We start from the raw sequence: 21,656 nt of genomic DNA, 5'->3' as shown, positions 1-21,656 counted from the left end.
CTACTTTTGATTTAAATGTTCTTTCAGGAATCAAAATTGGTTCTTCTATGGCATCGCTGCACAACCACTTTATTGGCACCTTCATCATTTTTAAGGGCTGTCAAGCTCCAAAAAGCAAAAATTAAATAAAAAATTTAATAAACTGTAGTCTGTATGACTATTTTCATATATGTCCAACAATAGCTTTGTGTGACAAACAAGCCAAAATGTAATTGTTATTTGTCAAACTCTTTTGCCATATCTTTGATGCACTGACATTTCGGCTACTGAAAGTTTGCGGCCGAAAACTGCTATTATTGATTTCTGGCTGAAATGGGTTTGGAGGGACGAAATCAATCGCCGAAACAGATGTTTACATTTACATTTATTCATTTAGCTGACGCTTTTATCCAAAGCGACTTACAATTGCTATATATGTCAGAGGTCGCACGCCTCTGGAGCAACTAGGGGTTAAGTGTCTTGCTCAGGGACACATTGGTGTCTCACAGTGGATTCGAACCCGGGTCTCTCACACCAAAGGCATGTGTCTTATCCATTGCGCCACACCACCCACTATGTTTAATTAACGCTTCACCGATGGCACGTTTTGACAGTGTTCAGCGTCCATTTCGTGCACACAACGTGTATCAGCTACACAGTTAAACATGTCAGCTTTGTGGACACCAGCACTGGATTGACAATATTAATTTCTTGATTTTAATCGGTAATGATATGGTTTCTTAAATCTAAAATCTTATAGTCAGTGCTGTTTTCTGTTGATGCATGAACAAAACTTCGCTAAACATTTGTAGCATACCTGCCATCCAATAATCGCAAAAAGCTTTGTGCTTTGTTACTTTTAATATGAAGCAAAGTCTCAACATTAAAATTCTGTCGATTTTATAACGAAATTCAAACAATAAATGTTGTTTTGGCGCTCTTTAATACGGTGTGACAGATCACAGATCAAACACACGTGAACTGATCATCTCTTCTGCTTTACTACTGGTTATAGCACCAAATAAACATGGGTGAACATCAGAAGAAATGTTGAAAGATACAATACAACTTATTGAAATGAATCCTCTCTCATCATGTAATCACTCAACCAGTGTTTTAGCATAAACCCATTAGTTAGCTAGAAAAATAACTATAGAGAAGAGCATTTTGCTAAATATATGCACTGTATTACATATTCATTACATTTTTATTTAACCTGTTGTCTTGATTATTTAATGTATGTTTGATTAAAACAAGTTATTACAGTATATTGTCATTTAAATGTTTATATTTCACCAACAAACTGGAGTAGAAACAATTCTGTTGGTAAAAAGTTGATATAAAAACTGCCTTGTATGGCTACTGCCTCAGGTTTAGCTATTTGAGTGTTGATTATTCAATAAGTTTGAATAATTAATTGATTATTGATGTAATATTTATTTTTTGTTTCGGTTTTCGGCCAAGTGCATCCTGAATTTTTTCTGTTTCGTCTCTTAATTTTCATTTTCGGTGCATCCCTAGCCATATCTTATGCACATTCAATTAATAAAAAAAAAAAAAAAAAAAAAAAAATGAAATTTAAATTTCAGTTTCTCACACAAAGCTATCGTATGGCTTCAAAGTCATTTGGGCTTCTTTAATGATGCTTTTTTTGGTTGTCATTTTTGGACATTGACATCAAACATCCTACTAACCATTTCCTTTTTTGTTCTACACTGTAAAAAAATATTGTTGGTTTAACTTAAAAAAGTAAGTTACCTGGTTGCCTTAATTGTTTAATTTCAATGAACTCAAAATTTTGAGATAATACAATGAAGGAGATTGGTTTAATCAATAGAAACTCAAAATATTATGTTATCTGAACCACATTAATTAACTAAGTTGATTTGACAAAAGATAAAAAGTAGTGATTACAAATAATGAAAATAATGTTTTACAGTGCATGGGACCATTTTTGAGTGATCTATTCCTTTAACATTGACTTTTTGTGACAACTAATAGTTGGTGGATAATGAAGACCTCAACCAATCACGGTTTAAATCCAATTTACACATACAAAAACAGCCCTATGTGGATTGGTGGAGGTTTTCGTCGTCCTCTGGATCTTCTATGACAACATCAGTCTGTTTAACCCTCTTATTGTTCTAAATGACTCCAGAAGCATCTGGACCCGTCGGCTCATGCCGTGCGCTTCATTTGGTGAAATCCTTCCTATGCCACATGTCCTTGTTTATAGCAGAGAATGTATCAGCTATAAGACAAAAATAAAATACTGAAACAATAAAAATTAAAACTCAAATCGAACTAAACTAAAAACAAGCCATTCAACTTCAAAAACAAAGAGAGAAAACCATAATGTGCGCTTTAACGACTTAATTTGTAACGACGAAAATTATTTTAGTCTCTTTAAAAATAAAAGACATGCATATGTGTTTTTCATTGATCAGCACACGCTCCCTTCCAGCGTTCTCTCTCTCTCGGCGAGAAAACACAGAATAGATACCATTCATGAAAGAACTGAAAGAAATACTATGTCAGAAATATGTCTTCTTGGCAGACATCCGCAAGGTCAGTTCAGATCTATTGGGTTTCCGAAAAAGGTTCTTCGAAAGAAGGATTTTTTTCCCCCGGAAGTGTCTCCATATAAAAATAGACTAAACGGCCCTGGTATTGGTTTTTCCTATTTAGTAGCATTGTTCCTTCTTCAGTGTGTCCGGCGATAAATAGGACAGACCGGGAAATATGGCTATTCAAGACAACAGATAAATCTATTGGATTGTTTTTTAATGTAATTATTTTTTACTTATTATAATATATCCACATGCTTAATCTTGTGTACGGCCCTTTTGATAAACAACAAAAAAGTTATCTTCTGTGCGCTCGTCCAGTTTTGTCTGCCGTAATAGAATTTCGTTTCTTGGAATTGCTTGGAACAACGGTTGAAGTAATCCTTATGAGGGCTCTTTATTTCATTTGTTCAGCGAGTTGTAGAAAAAAAAAAGGGTACAAACAACCAAGCCTGTTCCTGTTAGCCTCCCTTGGCCTCCATGGTTTCTTTGGATAAGTAAACCACCCAGTACACCATATTGAATGCCCCAAAAGACACTGGGAATAAAATACGTGCATATTCGTCGATCTTGCTGGCTCCTCCGGTCGCAGGAGCGGCAGGTTGAGGTGCGGCCTTGGCTTCCTTCTTTTTAATATTTTCTAATTTCGGCCCTAGGAGATGGTGGAGAGGGGCGGAGCCAGCGGTCGCTCCGGGCGACGGTTTCTCGGGAACTGTTGGCGTTGAGGGCGGGGCTGGCGGTGTGGTCTTGGAGGCGGAGGATAAAGTGGCTGCATTTGATTGGCTGGCAGAACTGGGGCTTAGACGTGACTGGCTGGAGAAACTGCTGGTACCCTCTGAGGTGGAAGATGATTGGCTGGTCAGAGTTGGTTTGGATGTGGCTGCGGCGCTCTTGCTAGACGTTTCGGTTCTTTGGGCTTTCTTGGAGTCCGGTTGTGACTGAATGCTGGAGTTGACGCGTTTTCGCAGGTTGCCGTTGGTGTCCGAGGTTTGCTGTTGGGTAAAAGAGAGAAAACGTAACTAACGTGCACAACGGATGTTGGGTAACCAAACAACTGAGTAACCAAACAGTTAATGGTCCCCTTTAACTTCCATAGTATGAAATCACTGTTTGGTTACCCATATTATTCAAAATAAATTTTGTGTTCAGCCGAAGAAATAAATTCATACCGGTTTGGAACAACTTGAGGGTGAGTAAATAACGGCAGAATTAACATTTTTGGGTGAACTATCCCTTTAAACTGGATGCTGACAGTAACTTTAAACATAAAGCAAGCAGAGATGGAGAAAAAACTGTAATATGAGGCAATATAAAATCAAGTTTTGGTTTAATAATACTTTCTAAATGTTTTGATGACAATTTGCATTGCCACATCTACACTGCGTTTTTAATGAGAAGACATGCAAGAGTCTCACAACAGTCTCTGACACAAACGATTCAAAGCAAATTCATAAATTGAGGAAACCATTGTATTGCAGCCAAAATAATGTCTCTTTACACATAAATACTATTTCTGTTTGCAGAATATTTAAAAGCATCACTGAAGACATTTTAAAGGAGATATCAGGAACCGAATGTGTCCCATGCAGCGAGCAGCACGTGTCTGTAATGTGCAACCGAGCAGACGTCACGCTTGCAGTAACGTTCAGGGCTGTAAGGAGCTTTTATGATCAGATGGTTTGCTGTTTGTGGGTGTACGGAGGAGGAGGAGGGTGGAGCTATTCTATAAACAGCTTTTTTCATATAAATAAGGACAAGAGATGAGTCCACTCAGTGTGTGTATGTGTGTATATGTGTATGTGTGTGGCCTGGTAAATTATGGGAACAAAATATCACCTCAAAGATGGCAATATCCAAAGTCCTTGTCCTTGTGAGGAAATGTTTTGGTCCCCATTAAGAAAAAGCTTATTAATCAAATCAAGGGATGTTTTTTGACAATGTAAAAATGCAGAAAGTTTTCTGTGATGGGTAGGTGTAGGGGTAGGGGTAGTGTAAGGGGAGATAATATACTTTTTGTACAGTATAAAAATCATTATGTCTATGGAAAGTCTATTGTAAGTCCCCATAAAACATGACAACACAACAGTAGAATGAAATTACATGTATAAAAAGATTATAATCCAGATGAACAGTAGCAGTGTCCTCTCTGACATCTGTAGAGAAACCTGAACCACATCCTGTGTGCATGTGCGTGTGCGTGTGTGTGTGTGTGTGTGTGTGTGTGTGTGTGTGTGTGTGTGTGTGTGTGTGAATGTGAAATTCCTGATTGAAAGTGCATTTTTATGAGTTTTCTATAACACTTTTAATGACCCGCTTTCTGTCTTCTTGGCCATACTGTATGAGGAAACTATATATATATATATATATATATATATATATATATATATATATAGAGAGAGAGAGAGAGAGAGAGAGAGAGAGAGAGAGAGAGAGAGAGAGAGAGAGAGAGAGAGAGAGAGAGAGATAACACTATTACACTAAATCACACAAATTACTTAAAGTATATGGAATAGAGTACAGTACAGTGCTGTTCTGTACATGAGCTAAACACGTACACTGGGAGTATAGTGAAGAGAGATCTTTCTTTCTCTCACTGGACCTGATAGCCCAGTTTTACCCTCATATTTTTCACCATTTCCTCTGATAAATGAACAGTTGGCAAAGTGTAATTGGTGTCTTGTGGTGTGTGGAAAATATGTTAGAGCAAGCTGTGAGGAGAGAAGAAAGAGACTCAATACAACAGCTCTGTGAGACGTAAGATGTGTACGAATAGAATGAATAGAACCTTCATAGAATGAACTACATTTGATGAATAACTTACTTGTCATGTAGGTATGCAGGTGTGCAACATAAATACATTCCTACACACACCTCATGCTTTGACCTATGATCAGACCCACAAGGAACATTTGCCACTTTCTTAGGGCCGTTCACACCAAGGACGATAACTATAATGATTAAGAGTTTTAGTAATCGCTCAAATGTAAAAGAATAGCAGAGTCCACACCACAACTATAACAATAACGGTAAAGAGTAACAATATCGTTGGAATCACTTTCAGAATTTTTTTTTCAGCTGATAAATGTTGATAAAAAAACATTGACAGCCAATCAGAATTCATTTTACTTTAAAGAGCATTTTTAAGCGTCAGACGACAAAGCTCCAGCTCGTGTTTATAATAAACAGAGCGATATTGTGCTTTGGTGTGGACACTAATATAGATATAGTTATCATTCTTGGTGTAAACAGGCTTTAAATCTGTAGTTAAACAAGTACTTAGTATTTCATCACAACAAGTAACTACTTTTTCCTGGCATCTACTGCACTTTTCCCCCCAGTACTCTGTTGGATAGCAAAGTGTCTGCGGCTTGAACGGTTCAAATCTCAGCAGATGCCGAACTCGGACGCAGGGATTCAAAAGGATTGCTGGAATCCTACCCATAATGCAGAGTTCTCGTCATTTCCCTGATAATTTGTATCCTTTGCTTATTTTCTCTCTTTCAGCGCTCTGTCTACGTAAAGAACATTTTCTTTTCAGTTTTTTTTTTCCTTTCTTTTACAGAATAGGAAAACCTATTAAAGGCAGCTCATTAATCCGTGGCCGTTCTGTGGTCAGCACATACACAGCCTTAAATTGCTCCATACTGGGATTTTCTCTTAATGTGATTTAATGGGTTCAGATAAAGCATATAAAAACACAAGAGGGAATTGCGCTCGCTGATAGTGCCATTTATATGCAAGCACTGTCTGAGAAAATGCCCTATTAAGATGCTGTAATTCGTCCTGTTACTTTCTAAATCATCATATTTAAAAAAATAAAGAAAAAGTATTGCATATCAAAATTTAAAACCACCGGCAAAATTTTGGAATAATAATAATTATTTTTAATGTATTTGAAAGAAGCCTCTTATGCTCACTATGGCTGCATTTATTTGATCAAACATACAGAAAAAACAGTAATATTGTGAAATTATCTTATATATTATTATTATCTATTATAACATTTTAAAATGTATTTTGTTCCTGTGATCAAAGCTGAATTTTCAGCATTATTACTCCAATCTTCAGTGTCACATGATTGCTGCTCAAGAATTATTTCTCATTATTATCAATGTTGAAACAGTTGTGCTGCTTCATATTTTTGTGGAAACTGAATATTTACTTGATAAATAGAAAGTTCAAAAGAGCAGCAATTTATTAAAGAAATCTTTTGTAACATTATAAATGTCTTTACTGTCACTTTGATCATTTGAATTAGTCTCTTCTGAATACAGTTTCTTCATATAAAAAAGTATTCATTTCTGAATTATTCCAAACTTTTGACTGGTAGTGTAGTTAGTGAAAGTCTAGCTATGAAATTATGAAGCAGTCCTGAACACTAGGAATGTGAGTGCTGAGATAATGCCGATGAATTCCCAGGCTGGATTATTTGTAACGTGTGTGAAGTCAAGCGTACAGTAGTTCCCGCTGTGTTGAGCTCACCGACTGAGTCATACGAGCTCCGTTAACCTGCATCTGCTGAGATTTTCCACATTCACCGTAAAGAACCACATCCTTTTACTCGGCGAACAGAAATGTGTTATGATGAGCAGAAGACAGAGAGAGGGAGAAAAGGAGGAAGAGAAATATTGGTGATTTGAAAGGCTTACAGAGAGCCACCATTAGATAAGGGACATTAACATCTTCAACAGCCTGTAAAAATGAACGACCAGAAAACAGGCCCGCAATACATCACGTCAACAGTCAGACACACTCTCACTAAGTCTCACAGCTGTCAGCATGTGCCACTTCTAATCCGCCATCTCAGCTTACGCACATTATCCCAGCAAAAAGACCAAATCCACAGCGCATAAGCACACTCGCAATGTGCTGCTCTTTCAGCTGTAATTAAACTAGCATCCGTTTTGTGACGTTTACGCTACAAAACTCCCATGATGCCCCAACGGTGGCTCATCTTACCCGATTAAAACACAAAAATACAAAAACAAATGGCTTGACTTTGTGTTGCTCCTTCCTTAGCTCCTTTACTTTTCTGCACATTATGCTTCTGTACACAGATCATTTATTTTATTGCAGAAGTGTTATAAGATGAAACCGTGGGCCTTTTTTTGGCCGAATCTCAAAACCTGTGAAGAACAAGTACAGGTCATTTAACCCAAAATCAAAAGAAAATATAAATAATGAGAAACTATGTTTTGCTTCAGGAAAATTAAGACTATTAACATTTGTTGCATTGCAACATTATTTACCTGACAAATTTCCACAGGTTATTATGAGTGCAATGTGAAAAAATTACGATATTTAGAAGTGTTTATGCATTACGGTAATATACAGTATACATATATACTGCCTATACTTTAGGGTTAAAATACATTTAAATGAAATACCTATTATTAAAATAACAAATTACAATTATGTATCTTTTTTACTGAAAACAAGTTTCAAAAATCTAATGAGAATCACAGAGAATGAGAATTACCAAACAACAACAACATCAACAAAACAACAACAACAACACAAACTCAAAAGGACGCATTACAGTAATGATATTTTTGAAGAAAAAAATATTCTTAATTGCTAATGCACATGCAAAAAACCTAAATGGTTCGTAAATAGCTTTTATTTTCATTATGCAAGATGAAACATAATATCTTATTTTACATATACAATGCATTTTGTGTGCTGCTGATAAAAAAATAGCTATTAAACTTGCCATTAAATGCTACTGGTTGAGACTGTAATAAGATGAAAGACTTGTGAGACCAAAATACTCTTCCCATCATTCTTTTTGGCAGCACCCGAATGATAAAATACAGGTTGCACCAACCATCTTGGTAAGTAAAAATGTGCCAGTGCGTCCACTTTTTCCCCATTGAAAATCACTTGAACGCACATAACATCATAATTATGTCTTTGGAGCTTGTAATAGGAACCTCTCAGGAGGAGCTGAAGGCATCATTAGAACTTCAGCGCAACGTGGCGCATTAATAAATGAAGTGATGTACAGCGTAACAGCTATTTTACACAGTTTCAGACACGGCTCATCCCATCAAATGTTAAAGCCATAACTGTGTGTTTTATATTAAAGATAGATGTAGTGTTTGTAATCTCACCTGTAGAACCTCCTCTGTGTCTTTGGCTTTGCCTGACGCTGCGGAGCTCTTGGCACTGGCGGCAGCGGCGGCCTGTTTTCTCTTGGCTCTCTCCGCCTGTGCGTTGGTGAAGTAGTTCACGGCGGCAAACTCGATGAGAGCAGAGAAGACGAAAGCAAAACACACCGCGATGAACCAATCCATGGCCGTGGCGTACGAGACCTTGGGCAGAGAGTGACGTGCGCTGATGCTGAGGGTCGTCATCGTGAGCACCGTGGTGATTCCTGGGAGAAACACAAAGAGAAGAGTACATTAAATAGGTCCTATTATGCTTTGTTTACATTTTCAGCTTTCTTTAGTGTGTAATGTTGCTGTTTCAGCATGAAAAAGGTATGCAAAGTTACAAAGCACAAAGTCAATCCAAAGGGAGTTATTCTCTATATCTTTTTATGAACTCCCTGAAACGCCTTGATTGTAGTCTTGTGTTTTCTTCCTGGAACGAACACGTCACAATATTCCTCATTTAAATAATTCCCGCCCAAGGCATACGCAAAATAAAGGGGCGGGGCCTGATTGAGTTAGTTAGTAGTGTGTTGAAACTTACAGTTATGGTAAGGGGCGGGACATTTCACAAACACGGTGAAAGTAATTGACCAATCAGAACACACTGGTCCAGCCGACCAATCAGAGCACATTGCACTTTACGGAAGGAGGGGCTTCATAGAGACAGAAACTAAACAGTGTTACTGACAGACTGGGAAGAGACGAGCTGCAACAATGGAGAATATGTACAAACTAAGTAATATGTTTTTAAGAAAATGTGTGAATGTATGCATACAATTCTGATACAAACTCCTGCCAACCACTTTATCTGATATCATTTTGTCTGCAACAATTAAGCTATGATAATTTAGATGGTCTGAACTGGTGGTTGTATGGAATACTATTTTACAAAGGTTTAAAGGAAATAAAAAAAGTTAATATTAGTCATAAATAAAAACAGTTAATATTACTCATAAATATTGGTTTTTAAATGTTAAATTATTTCTACTCAATTTTATTTGTTAATTAGTACCAGATGCAGTTACTCAGATTTACTTAATTTTTTTACTTGCCTTTACTCAATTCATACAGTATATTTCATTGATTCCACAGCTTTAAAATGTACCAAAAAAAAAAAAAAAACCAGTGCAAAAATGTTTCACCGAAAAAATTGAGTAAATCATAGTTAAACTTTTTAGAGTGTAATGAGTTGAGTATGAACATACTGCTCTTTATGCTTAATTTCTTACGCAATTTCGCTTATAAACAGGTAAAACTGCTTCACCTGTGACTGCAAATCATAAATGGAAACAAACTGTTTGAGTATCATTCCAATAGTCCATAAGTGTCTATTAGTGATAATAATTCCTTTATTCTCTCCTCTTTCCGGTCTATGTTTCCCTTAGGAGTTCATTAAAACTGACCACCATGAAACAACGTAATTTGCTGAGAGTTTAAAATCAATGAGCAAAACTATTAGTGCCCCATTACATTAGGTCCATAACATTAGGCTAACAGAAGCAACTGGATATGAAGACACAATAAGGCACAATGAAACAATAATTGAAAGAAAATATTCAAGTAGAAGAGATCTTCCACTTTAAAGCAGTATCGGATTGTATAATCTTATGCATTTCCATAAAACAGGACACTCACTCTTAAAAATAAAGGAGGTTTATCACCTGGCATCAATGGTTCAATGAAGAACCTTTAACAATCATGGAACCTTTCCATTGCACAAAAGTTTTTTTCTTCTTCTTTTTTTCTAATAATAAAATGGTTAATTTAAGAAGTGTTCACGGAAAGGTTCTTTGGGGAACCAAAAATGGTTCTTCGATGGCATCACTGCAAAAACCCTCTTTATTTTTAAGAGCTAAATAAAAAAAATTGATTGATTTTATCCTTCAAGAATTGTTTGCATCATGAAAACAGTTGAGAAACGAAGGGATTTGTGATGTCAATCAAAAAAGATGGTTATTTCAGCCGTTGCTTCAACATTTTGCTTGGAATATCGTGCACATCAAAAAAAATATATATATATATGGGAACAATTTCTTATTTTATGGTAAGTATTTTCTCCTCCTTTATGATGAGCTAAATCTTAGTTACATTTTATTATTTTGGATTTTATCTTTTTTTTTACCAATGTTCTGCACCTCACAATGTTCAGCTTGCAGAACTTCTCCCAACATTCACGTGTTGGTCAATCTACAGGTTTATTTGGTTCATGGGGTCATCCCAAACGAGGTGTTCTATAGCAGTAACACTCTGAACCACCAGGGGGAGTCAGGAATTCACTCTTAACCTGAATGTCTTAAATTGGAAGCGTTTCTGCCACAGAGCAGTGAGCATGCCAGACGTGAGTCACACACATACACCGACACACACATACACACAATCACGGAGGCAGCCAGTATCCCTTCTCCTCCCACACACACACACACACACACACACACACAGAATCTCTCTCGACTCACACATACACCCACATGCACACGCTAATAAAACATAAGAAAACACACACACAAACCTCTTGCACATAAAGCCAACCCCGCACACAAGACTAAAACACTCTCCTACATATTTTCTCTGTATTCTTGAGTTTGCAAGTGCCTGCAGACGTTAGAAATAAACATGGACATGAAAAGACACTTTCACACTAATAATTTGTTGTTTGTTGCTTGGCGTGACAGCTGTTTTCTGAACCACTCGAGTCCACTTGAAACGAAGCCTGTCAAGAACATGTCTGGGTCATATTTCAACAACAACAACAAAAAATCGATGTTTATGACCATTTCTATTTTTTGGATTTGCATTATTTGTATGACATTAAGCACATGTGCCCTCAGTTTTTAATATCGTAATGTTTTTTTTGTTTTTTGTTTTTACTGTAATGTGTAAATAAATTATACATGATGGTATTTGTTGTAGTGCCTTATGCTGATTTACAGTTTTTCTCAATTGCTAAAACACTAAAACCCATTGGCTGAACAAAGTTCTCAGTTGCCTGAACTCATTTAGCTAATTGTGCAGTCTGTTGTCAATACCTTAAACCATTTCACATGGTAAAACACAATGTGCATATCTCACTTAGACTTTTCAGCAAAACTCTAAACACATTCTCATTCTCAAAACACATCCTGCACTCTAATGCACACGTCATCCATACTGGAAAACACAAGTGGCAACGATCAAATACAAATAGAGAACACACGTCATTGATTGAACACAACCACTCAAAACTGATTTAACCTGTTTCAAATGATGCCCAAAGACAAGCAGCACACTGATCACATTTACTCCTTTGATTTTAGTATAGTATACTGTAGTACAGTGCATTGTAGGCTGTATACTGCACAATGAACAAATTGTGTGACTCTGAACATTGTGCTTTCCATTTGTTAACAGTACTGACTGCTCAATAGATTTTGACTGGTTGCAGGTTCATATCAACAAAGTTGATGGTACAGTAAGGTGTCTAAACAGAATAGCAATCCATAGATACCTTTCGAGAACTATATGTTTCGAACAATGTGTTTTCTGTTTTTTGGTGTATTGTTTACTGACTGCTTGATAGTATATATCATTTTGATCACTTTGTGTATGATATATTTGATCAAATTTGTTTGATTTTGAACACAGGTAAAACTGTTTTGAGGCGAAAGTTTCATTTTGCAAGAGGAGTCAGAGGTTTTGTGAATAGTGCTTGAAGATGAGGTTTTGTGTTTAATGTTTTCAGAAAATGGAGCAAGGTTTCAGAAATTGTGTTTTAGCAATTGAGAAAAACTGTAATAAAAACACTATTAAAGTAAAAAATACAATACTATTAATCTAATATTAAAAATCACCTAAGAATTAGAATAATAACCATTACAATAATGACAATTTGTGGGGAAAGTGTTTAATTGTCAAAAAAAATAAACAAAAAAATAAATATTGAAAAATAAAAACAACTCAATGGTCCTAAAATAAACGTAATTTTCTAAATATTTCACACTATAATCATTTTTTTATTTCATATATTATTTCATATTATTTAAATATTTTATTTTATATATATACAGTATATCTGTGCTACATTTAACTATTATCTATTATAATATACATAATTTATTTTAAATATATTTTTAAATAATAAATATTTAAAATATATTTAATTTTATAATAGATACTAGTTAAAATGTTGAAAGTGTTTATTGGTCCTAAAATAGGTTTCATTGTCTTAAAATTTCAAATTTGAAGTTAATGTTATTTATTTATTTATTTATTGAAATAAATATATTGATAGACTGACAGATTGATTGATTGATTGATTGATTGATTGATTGATTGATTGATTGATTGGTTGGTTGATTGGTTGATTGGTTGGTCTGGGGGGTGAAGTACGACCTGTGCATGGTCTCTCTATACATGCACCCTAAAATGCATGTCTCAGAGCTGCTAGTCTCTGCAGAAATTGCCTTCTGTGAGTATCATTCTTTGCATATCTTACCACATACTGTGGTAGACAAACACAAGTGCTGTTCTGTGCATGTTAATTTTGTCAAAGGACAAAACTATGAATAAAACAGTGAAGTTAACACCTCTACCTGAGTTACCTAGCTACCGTGGTAAACAGGTGCCGCCAGTGCTCACGGTGGCACTCGGATCTGCGGGGGCAGGCCGAGGGATTTGCATCGAACTCGGGTTTAAACCAAAAACTGCCTATAAGATGAGCTCACAGCTCTGGAGAATCATCCACACTCTCTGGAAAACTTCACACGATCACAGCGCACTCACAAACGCCCACATACAGACCGATCTGGAGCGATCAATAGGTACATCACAAGCTACATTTAGCCAGAGGTGCTGGATGTGTTTTTGCTTCTGTTTCACTGCCGAATCCACAGTACTGTGAGAGCTTTGCTTTGGTGCCTTTCTGCTATTGGCTGAGAAGGATGAGGGAGCTGTCGCCAATACAAGCAAACACGAAGAATAGAACAAACAAATGGGGTTACAGGGTTCACAGCCTTCAATCAGATCCTAACTAATAGAAAATGTAACTCATTTAAAGTAAAAGTTCACCTTTAGAGACAATTATGTCAATATTTACTCACCCTTGTGTCCTTTCAAACCAGTTTCGACTATCTTTCTCATGTGTAGACTTGGCATGTGAAGATGCGTCGTGTCAGATTTGATGTCAATGACACCAAAAACGTTGGTTCCCTATCGTCCGGTCACCAGGGGCGATTCCAGGATTTTATAAATGGGGGGGCACAGGGGGGACCAAGAACCAGTAAGGGGGGGCCCATGGGAAATCAGAAAATTCAACTGGATAAACTTCTAAAGTAGAACAGTCTTTTTATTTTTCAATAAATTATTATGCAGTCTTTACTTGCATACATCATTGTTTATTCTTTCAAGCAGATATATTTATTTGTATGAATTAAATTTTATTAAAGCTATTATTAAAGAGCAGTGAATGCTTTTCTCTTTTTATTTTGTTGTTTGAACAATATTAAGTGTACAGAAGGCATTAGGTTTATTACGCACTGTCACTTTAAGACCGAGTGTGCAGATCCAATTGCACTGCTAATGCACATCCGATATTCTCACAACTGTACGTTCTGTAAAGACATAACCGACTGTGTTTTACGTGAATACTCTCAAAAACGGACATTTAGACAACATGTTGTGTGTATTTGTCCATTCAGACGCGAAAGAGAGTTCAATTCAGTCCATTGCGCGCAGCGCGCAGGGCTGCACTCTTCGGGTCGCGCGCGTGTGTGTGTGTGTGTGTGTGTTCGCACAGAAAAACATACCGAAGCTCTCTTTCGCGTCGTCACTCTTATTCAGATCTGTCCATATGTCTGCCCTTCTCTTTCTCCCAGACGTTTACATTTTTGAACGATTTGTGAGACATGCAGCAAGCGCATTCCAACTCGTGTGCCGCTGGGTAGATCAGCACGTTACAATTCAAATGTTCGCATCTACCACAAACGCAAATCAGTTCTGACTGGATCTCTCGTCCCCTCCCTAACATTTTCGTCTATTTTTTATTCGTTGTTCATAATTCATAGTTGTCGTCATTTAAAACTGTTTTTTATATAGTTATCGAACGTGTTAGTCTGTGAAAAAATGTCGTTGACGAAAATAATGACGAACATTTTTCGTCAACGAAATTTACAATATATATACTGTAATTGAGTGTGTATACCATAAACAGTGACGTATCGAGGTGTCTCTCTCCTGACTCCTGTTTAAAAAAACGCAGACCAGAGATTCTGCTTTGCGAATCGCAAATCAAGCAGTGATTGACAGCGCTCTGATCCAATGGCGTTGGACATTGTCATGTTGACAGTAAATCTAGCCCAATGATGTTAGGGGGGCACCAGGGGGGGCCAATCATATTCCAGGGGGGGCCGGTGCCACCCCGTGCCCCCCTTCTAGACACGCCCCTGCCGGTCACTACGACGTACGTCGTGGTGAACGACGAATAGGAATCTCGCTAGAGAGGCCAATCTACTTCGAGTGAAACTAAACGAGCCAATGCATATTGGCGTGCAATCATTTGCATCAGCTGTGCAGCCTCGCAGCGCGGGTATTTAACGAGCAGCTGGTGCGATTGCACTTCAGCTTTTTGCTTCGGAGCCGAGCGTTTCGATGCTGTTTAATCTACTGAGTGATCAAACAACGAGCAAGCTCTTCAAGATGATCTCTCGTGTCTGGTGCGGGCGATACAGCGCAGCAGCGGGGTCGACTTTCTTTTTCTCTCTCTTTTTGTTTTTGTGTTTCTGACTGAGCAAAACAAAAAAGCTGTTTTCACAGCTGGTAACGGTGCGCCAAGAGCGCTGAATAGCCGTTCTTATGGCTGGTAAGACCGCCGTGAAGAGAGACAGCGCACGACAGGTTGCATATTCTGTCTGTGTCCGCTGCGACCGTTCCCCTGCGTGCTTCAGTACCTAGGAGAGTATTTCCCTGAAAGAGCTTACATGGGTGTGAGTGGCGTCTTTCTAAAGATGACATTCCACCCGTGTGTTTCTGGTTGCGGTCGTTTCCTGTCCTCACTGACGGCCACGATCACTGTCTCGCATGCCTGGGAAACATGTGAGACTGTGTTCGTGGGTGGTTCATGTTCTCGCACGGGAACATGACCACGTCGGCACGCCGGTCAACTCTTCTTTCTCCGGAAAGTTGAGTCCCCTCTGTTGTTGGCCAGCCGCTGCTGTGTGTAAAAGCACAGCTGCAGGTCTGCTCGACACTCTGGGGGACCATGAGCGAGAGCGTTCGCGGGGAAAACCCGACGGATCTCTCGCTCCTCAGCGTGTCGTGTGCCGTCGAGCTGCCGGGCTGCAGCGCGGGTTGTCACGGCAACCCAGCGCTCGCTCGGCGCTCTAGGTGCGCGGTCTCCTTGTCTATTCTCTGTTGTAGCGCCCTCCCTGGTGGCCACCAGGAGAGGTCTACTTCAGTAAAATGGCTTGGGTGATCTGAGAGCTGAGGGCTTCTCCTTCGGGGAACCAACCCCCTAGGGCCCCTCCCTCTCTAGCGCATCACAAGCTGTGCAGCTTCTGGATGAGATTGCTGGTCCTTCAAAATTGGAGGAACCTAGCGTTTCATTCAGGGCTCCAGCTGAGGGCAGATGTCGATTGCTGCATCGGAGAGAGGGCCTGTTTGTTCTGGAAATGAGGGTATGCTGAGTTCCCACTGTAATAGTGTGTGTGCTTATGCTGAATCAGATTCAGAACTGACAGCCATGCTTTCCCGGGTCTTTCTCGGATGTGCATTGAAAACTTAGGAGTATGGAGCTATATTGGTGCCAAAATATGGAACGCCAAAAGTGCCAAATTCTGTTAAGTTTTCACCTCTCTCGCTACCCTCGTTGGTGGGGTGGCTGTGCCTCTGGCGAGCCACCTCTGCCCTGCATGCGAGGCCAAGGCACTCTTATTGCACGAGGGTAGTTCTGAGCCGGAGTTGAGCTGCACTTGTCGACTGACCGTGTTCAAGTCACAGCGCAGGCCCTCGGCCAGACGATGTCCACCTTGGTGGTCCAGAAGCGCCCCTGGCTGTCCTTGCAGAGGTGCGAGACGTCGTCAAAGTACGCTTTCTCGATGCTCCCATCTCACAAGGTGGCCTTTTCGGCGACACTGTTGAGAATTGGCCCAGCAGTTCTCCGCAGTCAGCAGCAGACTGAAGTGCTTCCCCGACGTACCACCAGAGTGCCTCGTGGGCTGCCCCTCAGTCTACTTGTCGCCAAGGGTGTCATCCCCTGCAAAAAATAAAAATAAAAATAAAAACACTCCGACACAGCCTGCTCTACTGTGTCCGCTGCAGGAGGACGACACCGCCCGTCTCAGCCACTGTTTAAGTGGTCGGTGAAACAATCACCCCTGAGATGGGTGACCCGGAGATGGGTGGAGCTGCTCTTTTCCAGTGGAGGGCCGGGGAACGAATCTTTTTGAGTGTTCCACCACTGGAGTCACAGTGGTACCCAAATTCTCTCTCAAAAAAAAAAAAAAAAAAAAAGAGAGCAGTTCTTCTATCCCTGGGTCTGAAGAGGGCCAGGAGAGCAGTGGGAGGACAGAATCCTCACCACTTTCATCCGCCTCTTCTATCGCCAGCAGGCAACAGTGTGCGGTTCGAGAATGCAACCAAGCCGCCTCCTGCACCTCCTGCCTCGTGGAATCAGGTAAGTGTTGCACAGCACACTCAGACTCTGCTACGGGCCGCCTCCCAGAGAGAGCCTTCCGAGCCGAGCCCCTGTCTTCCACCTCGCTGCCCCACTCCGGGTAAGCCTATGGTCCCTTTGGTCCCGCTTGTACGGTCTCTGCGAGCCTGGCTAGCGCTCCCCAGTCCGTCTTGCTGGCTTATTCGGACCATCAGGCTCGGCTATGCGATTCAGTTCGCCCGGCGTCCCCCAAGTTTCGGGCCATCCACTCCACTACAGTGAGAGCAGCCGATGCCCATGTCTTGCGCGTGGAGATCGCAGTCCTACTGGCGAAGGACGCGATAGAGCCGGTCCCTCCAGCCGATATGAGGTCAGGGCACTACAGTCCCTACTTCATTGTACCCAAGATAGGTGGTGGGTTACGACCGATCTTGGATCAGTGAGTTTTGAATTGGAGCCTTCACAAGCTACCGTTCAAAATGCTCACGCAGAAACGCATTTTCGAATGCATCCGTCCCCGAGATTGGTTTGCAGCGATCGACCTGATGGACACGTACTTTCATGTCTCGATTCTTCCTCGACACAGGCCGTTTCTGCGCCTTGCGTTCGAGGGTCGAGCATATCAGTACAAGGTCCTGCCCTTCGGCCTGTCCCTGTCTACCCGTGTCTTCACGAAAGTCACAGAGGGGGCCCTTGTTCCCATGAGAGAACAGGGCGTTCGCATCCTCAACTATCTTGATGACTGGCTCATACTAGCACACTCTCGAGATCAGTTATGCGAACACAGGGACCTCGTGCTCAGGCACCTCAGCCAGCTGGGCCTTCAGGTCGACTGGGAAAAGAGCAAACTCGCCCCCGTGCAGAGGTTCTCTTTTCTCGGTATGGAGTTGGATTCGGTCGTTCAGACAGCGCGCCTCACAGAGCAGCGCACTCGGTCGGTGTTGAACTGCTTGAACACGTTCTAAGGCAGGACAGCGGTCCCACTGAAATTCTTTCAGAGGCTCCTGGGGCATATGGCAGCGGCAGCAGCGGTAACTCCGCTCGGCCTGCTCCATATGAGACCGCTTCAGCACTGGCTTCACGGCCGAGTCCCGAGATGGGCGTGGCATCACGGCACTCACCGGGTGGCAATCACTCCGGAGTGCCGCCAGACCTTCAGTCCGTGGTCAGACCCCTCGTTCCTTCGGGCAGGAGTCCCCTTGGAACAGGTGTCCAGGCATGCTGTGGTTTTCACAGATGCCTCTGCCATGGGCTGGGGTGCCACGTACAACGGGCATGCAGTGTCAGGGGTGTGGACGGGCCCCCAACTGCATTGGCACATCAACTGCCTCGAGTTGCTAGCAGTACGTCTCGCTCTGAGCCGCCTGAAAAGGCCGCTACAGGGCAGAGACGTGCTGGTCCGTACGGACAACACTGCGACCGTTGCGTACATCAACCGTCAAGGTGGTCTACGCTCCCGTCGCATGTCGCAACTCGCCCGCCATCTCCTCCTTTGGAGTCAGAAGCATCTGAGGTCGCTTCGAGCCATGTATGTCCCCGGTGTGCTCAACCGTGTGGCCGACGAGCTATCACGAGCTGTGCTCCCGGGAGAATGGCGACTCCACCCCCAGGCGGTTCAGCTGATCTGGAGAGAGTTCGGAGAGGCTCAGGTAGACCTGTTTGCCTCCTCAGAGACCTCCCACTGCCGGTTGTTTTACTCCCTGACCGAGGGAACACTCGGCACGGATGCACTGGCACACAGCTGGCCCCGGGGCCTCCGCAAATATGCGTTTCCCCCAGTGAGCCTTCTTGCACAGACCCTGTGCAAAGTCAGGGAGGACGAGGAGCAGGTCCTTCTGGTGGCTCCCTATTGGCCCACCCGGACTTGGTTCCCAGAACTTATGCTCCTCGTGACAGTCCCTCCCTGGCCCATTCCTCTGAGGAAGGATCTTCTGACTCAGAGACGGGGCACCCTTTGGCACCCGCGTCCGGACCTCTGGAAACTCCATGTCTGGTCCCTGACGGGACGCGGAGGTTCTAGGTGACTTACCCCCAGAGGTACTTAACACCATCACTTCTGCGCTAGCGCCGTCTACGAGACGTGCGTACGCCTTGAAGTGGAACCTGTTCGTCGAGTGGTGTTCCTCCCGCAGAGAGGACCCCCGAAGATGTTCGATAGGGTCAGTGCTTTCCTTCTTGCAGCAAGGGTTGGAGCGAAGGCTGTCTCCCTCCACCCTTAAAGTACATGCTGCTGCTATTTCAGCATATCATGACCACATAGATGGCAAAACAGTTGGGAAGCACGACCTGGTCGTCAGGTTCCTTAGGGGGGCGAGACGATTAAATCCTCCTCGTCCCCCCTCCATACCCTCTTGGGACCTTTCCCTGGTGCTCCGAGCACTTCAGGATGCTCCCTTTGAGCCTTTGCAGTCAGCAGACTTAAAGCTTCTCTCCTTGAAGACTTTGCTGCTGATTGCACTGGCCTCGATCAAGAGGGTAGGGGACCTGCAAGCTTTTTCGGTCGACGAATCGTGCCTAGAGTTCGGGCCGGGTGACAACCATGTTGTACTGAGACCCCGGCCTGGCTATGTGCCCAAGGTTCCTACCACTCCCTTTAGAGATCAGGTAGTGAACCTGCAAGCGCTGCCCGTGGAGGAGGCAGACCCAGCCCTGGCTTTGCTCTGTCCCGTTCGCGCTCTGCGTATGTACGTGGACAGAACCCAAAGCGTCAGGACCTCAGACCAGCTCTTTGTCTGTTACGGAGGCCAGCAGAAGGGAAAGGCTGTCTCCAAGCAGAGGTTGGCCCACTGGATAGTGGATGCCATCGCCTTGGCTTATGAAGCTCAAGGCGTGCCCTGCCCGCTCAGGTTGCATGCACACTCCACGAGAGGCGTTGCATCCTCTTGGGCGCTGGCACGTGGCTCCTCGCTAACAGATATCTGTAGAGCTGCGGGCTGGGCGACACCTAACACGTTCGCTAGATACTATAGCCTACGTGTAGAGCCCGTGTCCTCCTGTGTTCTCACCCTAAACGGGTAGAAACACTGTGAGTACCGGCTCTGTCGGCTTGCTGCACCCTACTGTGCACCCTTATTGCTCCAGAGTCAAAACCTGTCGAGTCCTCCAAACACCCTCGGTCCGGACGTGGCGGAGCGTCCTGTGCCAGGCCTTTATCCGCTGAATCCTTGAGAACCGGGTCTAGGCTGGGTCCCATATGTGTGACCCTACAGGGATCCCATATGTGTATATCTTCCACGGCTGCTCCTAAACGGAAGCCCGTGTCTTTCCCTTGGGCTAAGTCACCCATTATTCATATGCAGTACAACCCTTGGGTTAGTCCATATGTGTTTTCCCACATAACTCTTCTTAAGAATGTGGTTCCCGCAGCGTTCCCCTCCCTCAGTTCGGGCACGCTTCCCAGTGTTATCCAATATATCACTGTATGGGTTATCACGGAACAACAGTGTGGATACTCTTGGTGTAAGCCCTTTCCTATCGTCCTTCCAGGCAAGAAGGTGTAGAGGCTTGCTCAGGGCGCTGGATGGGGTGCAGCAGCTGTGGCACTTTAGTAGGGATTCCTATTCGTCGTTCACCACGACGTACGTCGTAGTGACCGGACGATAGGGAACGTCTCGGTTACATATGGTAACCCTCGTTCCCTGAGGGAGGGAACGGAGACGTACGTCCCGTCGCCACATCTGCTGCGACCCGCCGGGGCAGCCAGCTCACCGGCTCGGCTCCTCAGCAAAAAACTGAAGTGCAATCGCACCAGCTGCTCGTTAAATACCCGCGCTGCGAGGCTGCACAGCTGATGCAAATGATTGCACGCCAATATGCATTGGCTCGTTTAGTTTCACTCGAAGTAGATTGGCCTCTCTAGCGAGATTCCTATTCGTCGTTCACCACGACGTACGTCTCCGTTCCCTCCCTCAGGGAACGAGGGTTACCATATGTAACCGAGACGTTCTCGGTAAATTTCTAGGTGAACTATCCGTTTTAAATGGGTCCTATTCTATTTTATATTCTAGTTTATGGATATGTGAAAGCATTATTAGCATATGCACATATGCTAATGTCTTCAAGGTTCGACTCACGTCAAGTCAAATGTATTTGTATGGCATTTTACACAATACACATTGTTCAAAAGCAACTTGTTAATGCTTATAATGTCTTAATATCTCCATGTCTTATAGTGGCATTTAGCAGAGCTGTATGAATGTAATATAGTTTACTTTCTCCAACGAAACATACAAGCAATCAAGCAGGAGAGATTTGCTATATACTGTAGTATACAGGCCTATCACCCCTACACGAGCGTATGTACACAGATAAAGTTGGACTTACTCATATATA

The 21,656-nt window shown here is 42.2% G+C and overlaps 1 protein-coding gene across 1 annotated transcript in view; it reads right to left on the bottom strand.

Moving 5' to 3' along the window:
- Nucleotides 1–347: 347 nt before the first annotated feature.
- The window catches only part of gabra4 (gamma-aminobutyric acid type A receptor subunit alpha4), a 38,845-nt gene continuing 17,536 nt past the window's right edge, over nucleotides 348–21,656 (bottom strand). The window contains exons 8-9 of the mRNA XM_079893203.1: nucleotides 8,660–8,922; nucleotides 348–3,538 (exon numbers count right to left, since the gene is read on the bottom strand). Of these exons, the coding sequence (XP_079749329.1) occupies nucleotides 3,008–3,538; nucleotides 8,660–8,922 (794 nt within the window). The 3' untranslated portion in view covers nucleotides 348–3,007. The remainder of the gene's footprint in view (nucleotides 3,539–8,659; nucleotides 8,923–21,656) is intronic.

The sequence above is a fragment of the Squalius cephalus genome (assembly GCF_949319135.1).
Source record: "Squalius cephalus genome assembly, chromosome: 14".
Lineage (NCBI taxonomy): Eukaryota > Metazoa > Chordata > Actinopteri > Cypriniformes > Leuciscidae > Squalius > Squalius cephalus.
The sequence above is the reverse complement of the archived record's forward strand: the minus strand, read 5'-3'. Positions and strand labels throughout refer to the sequence as shown.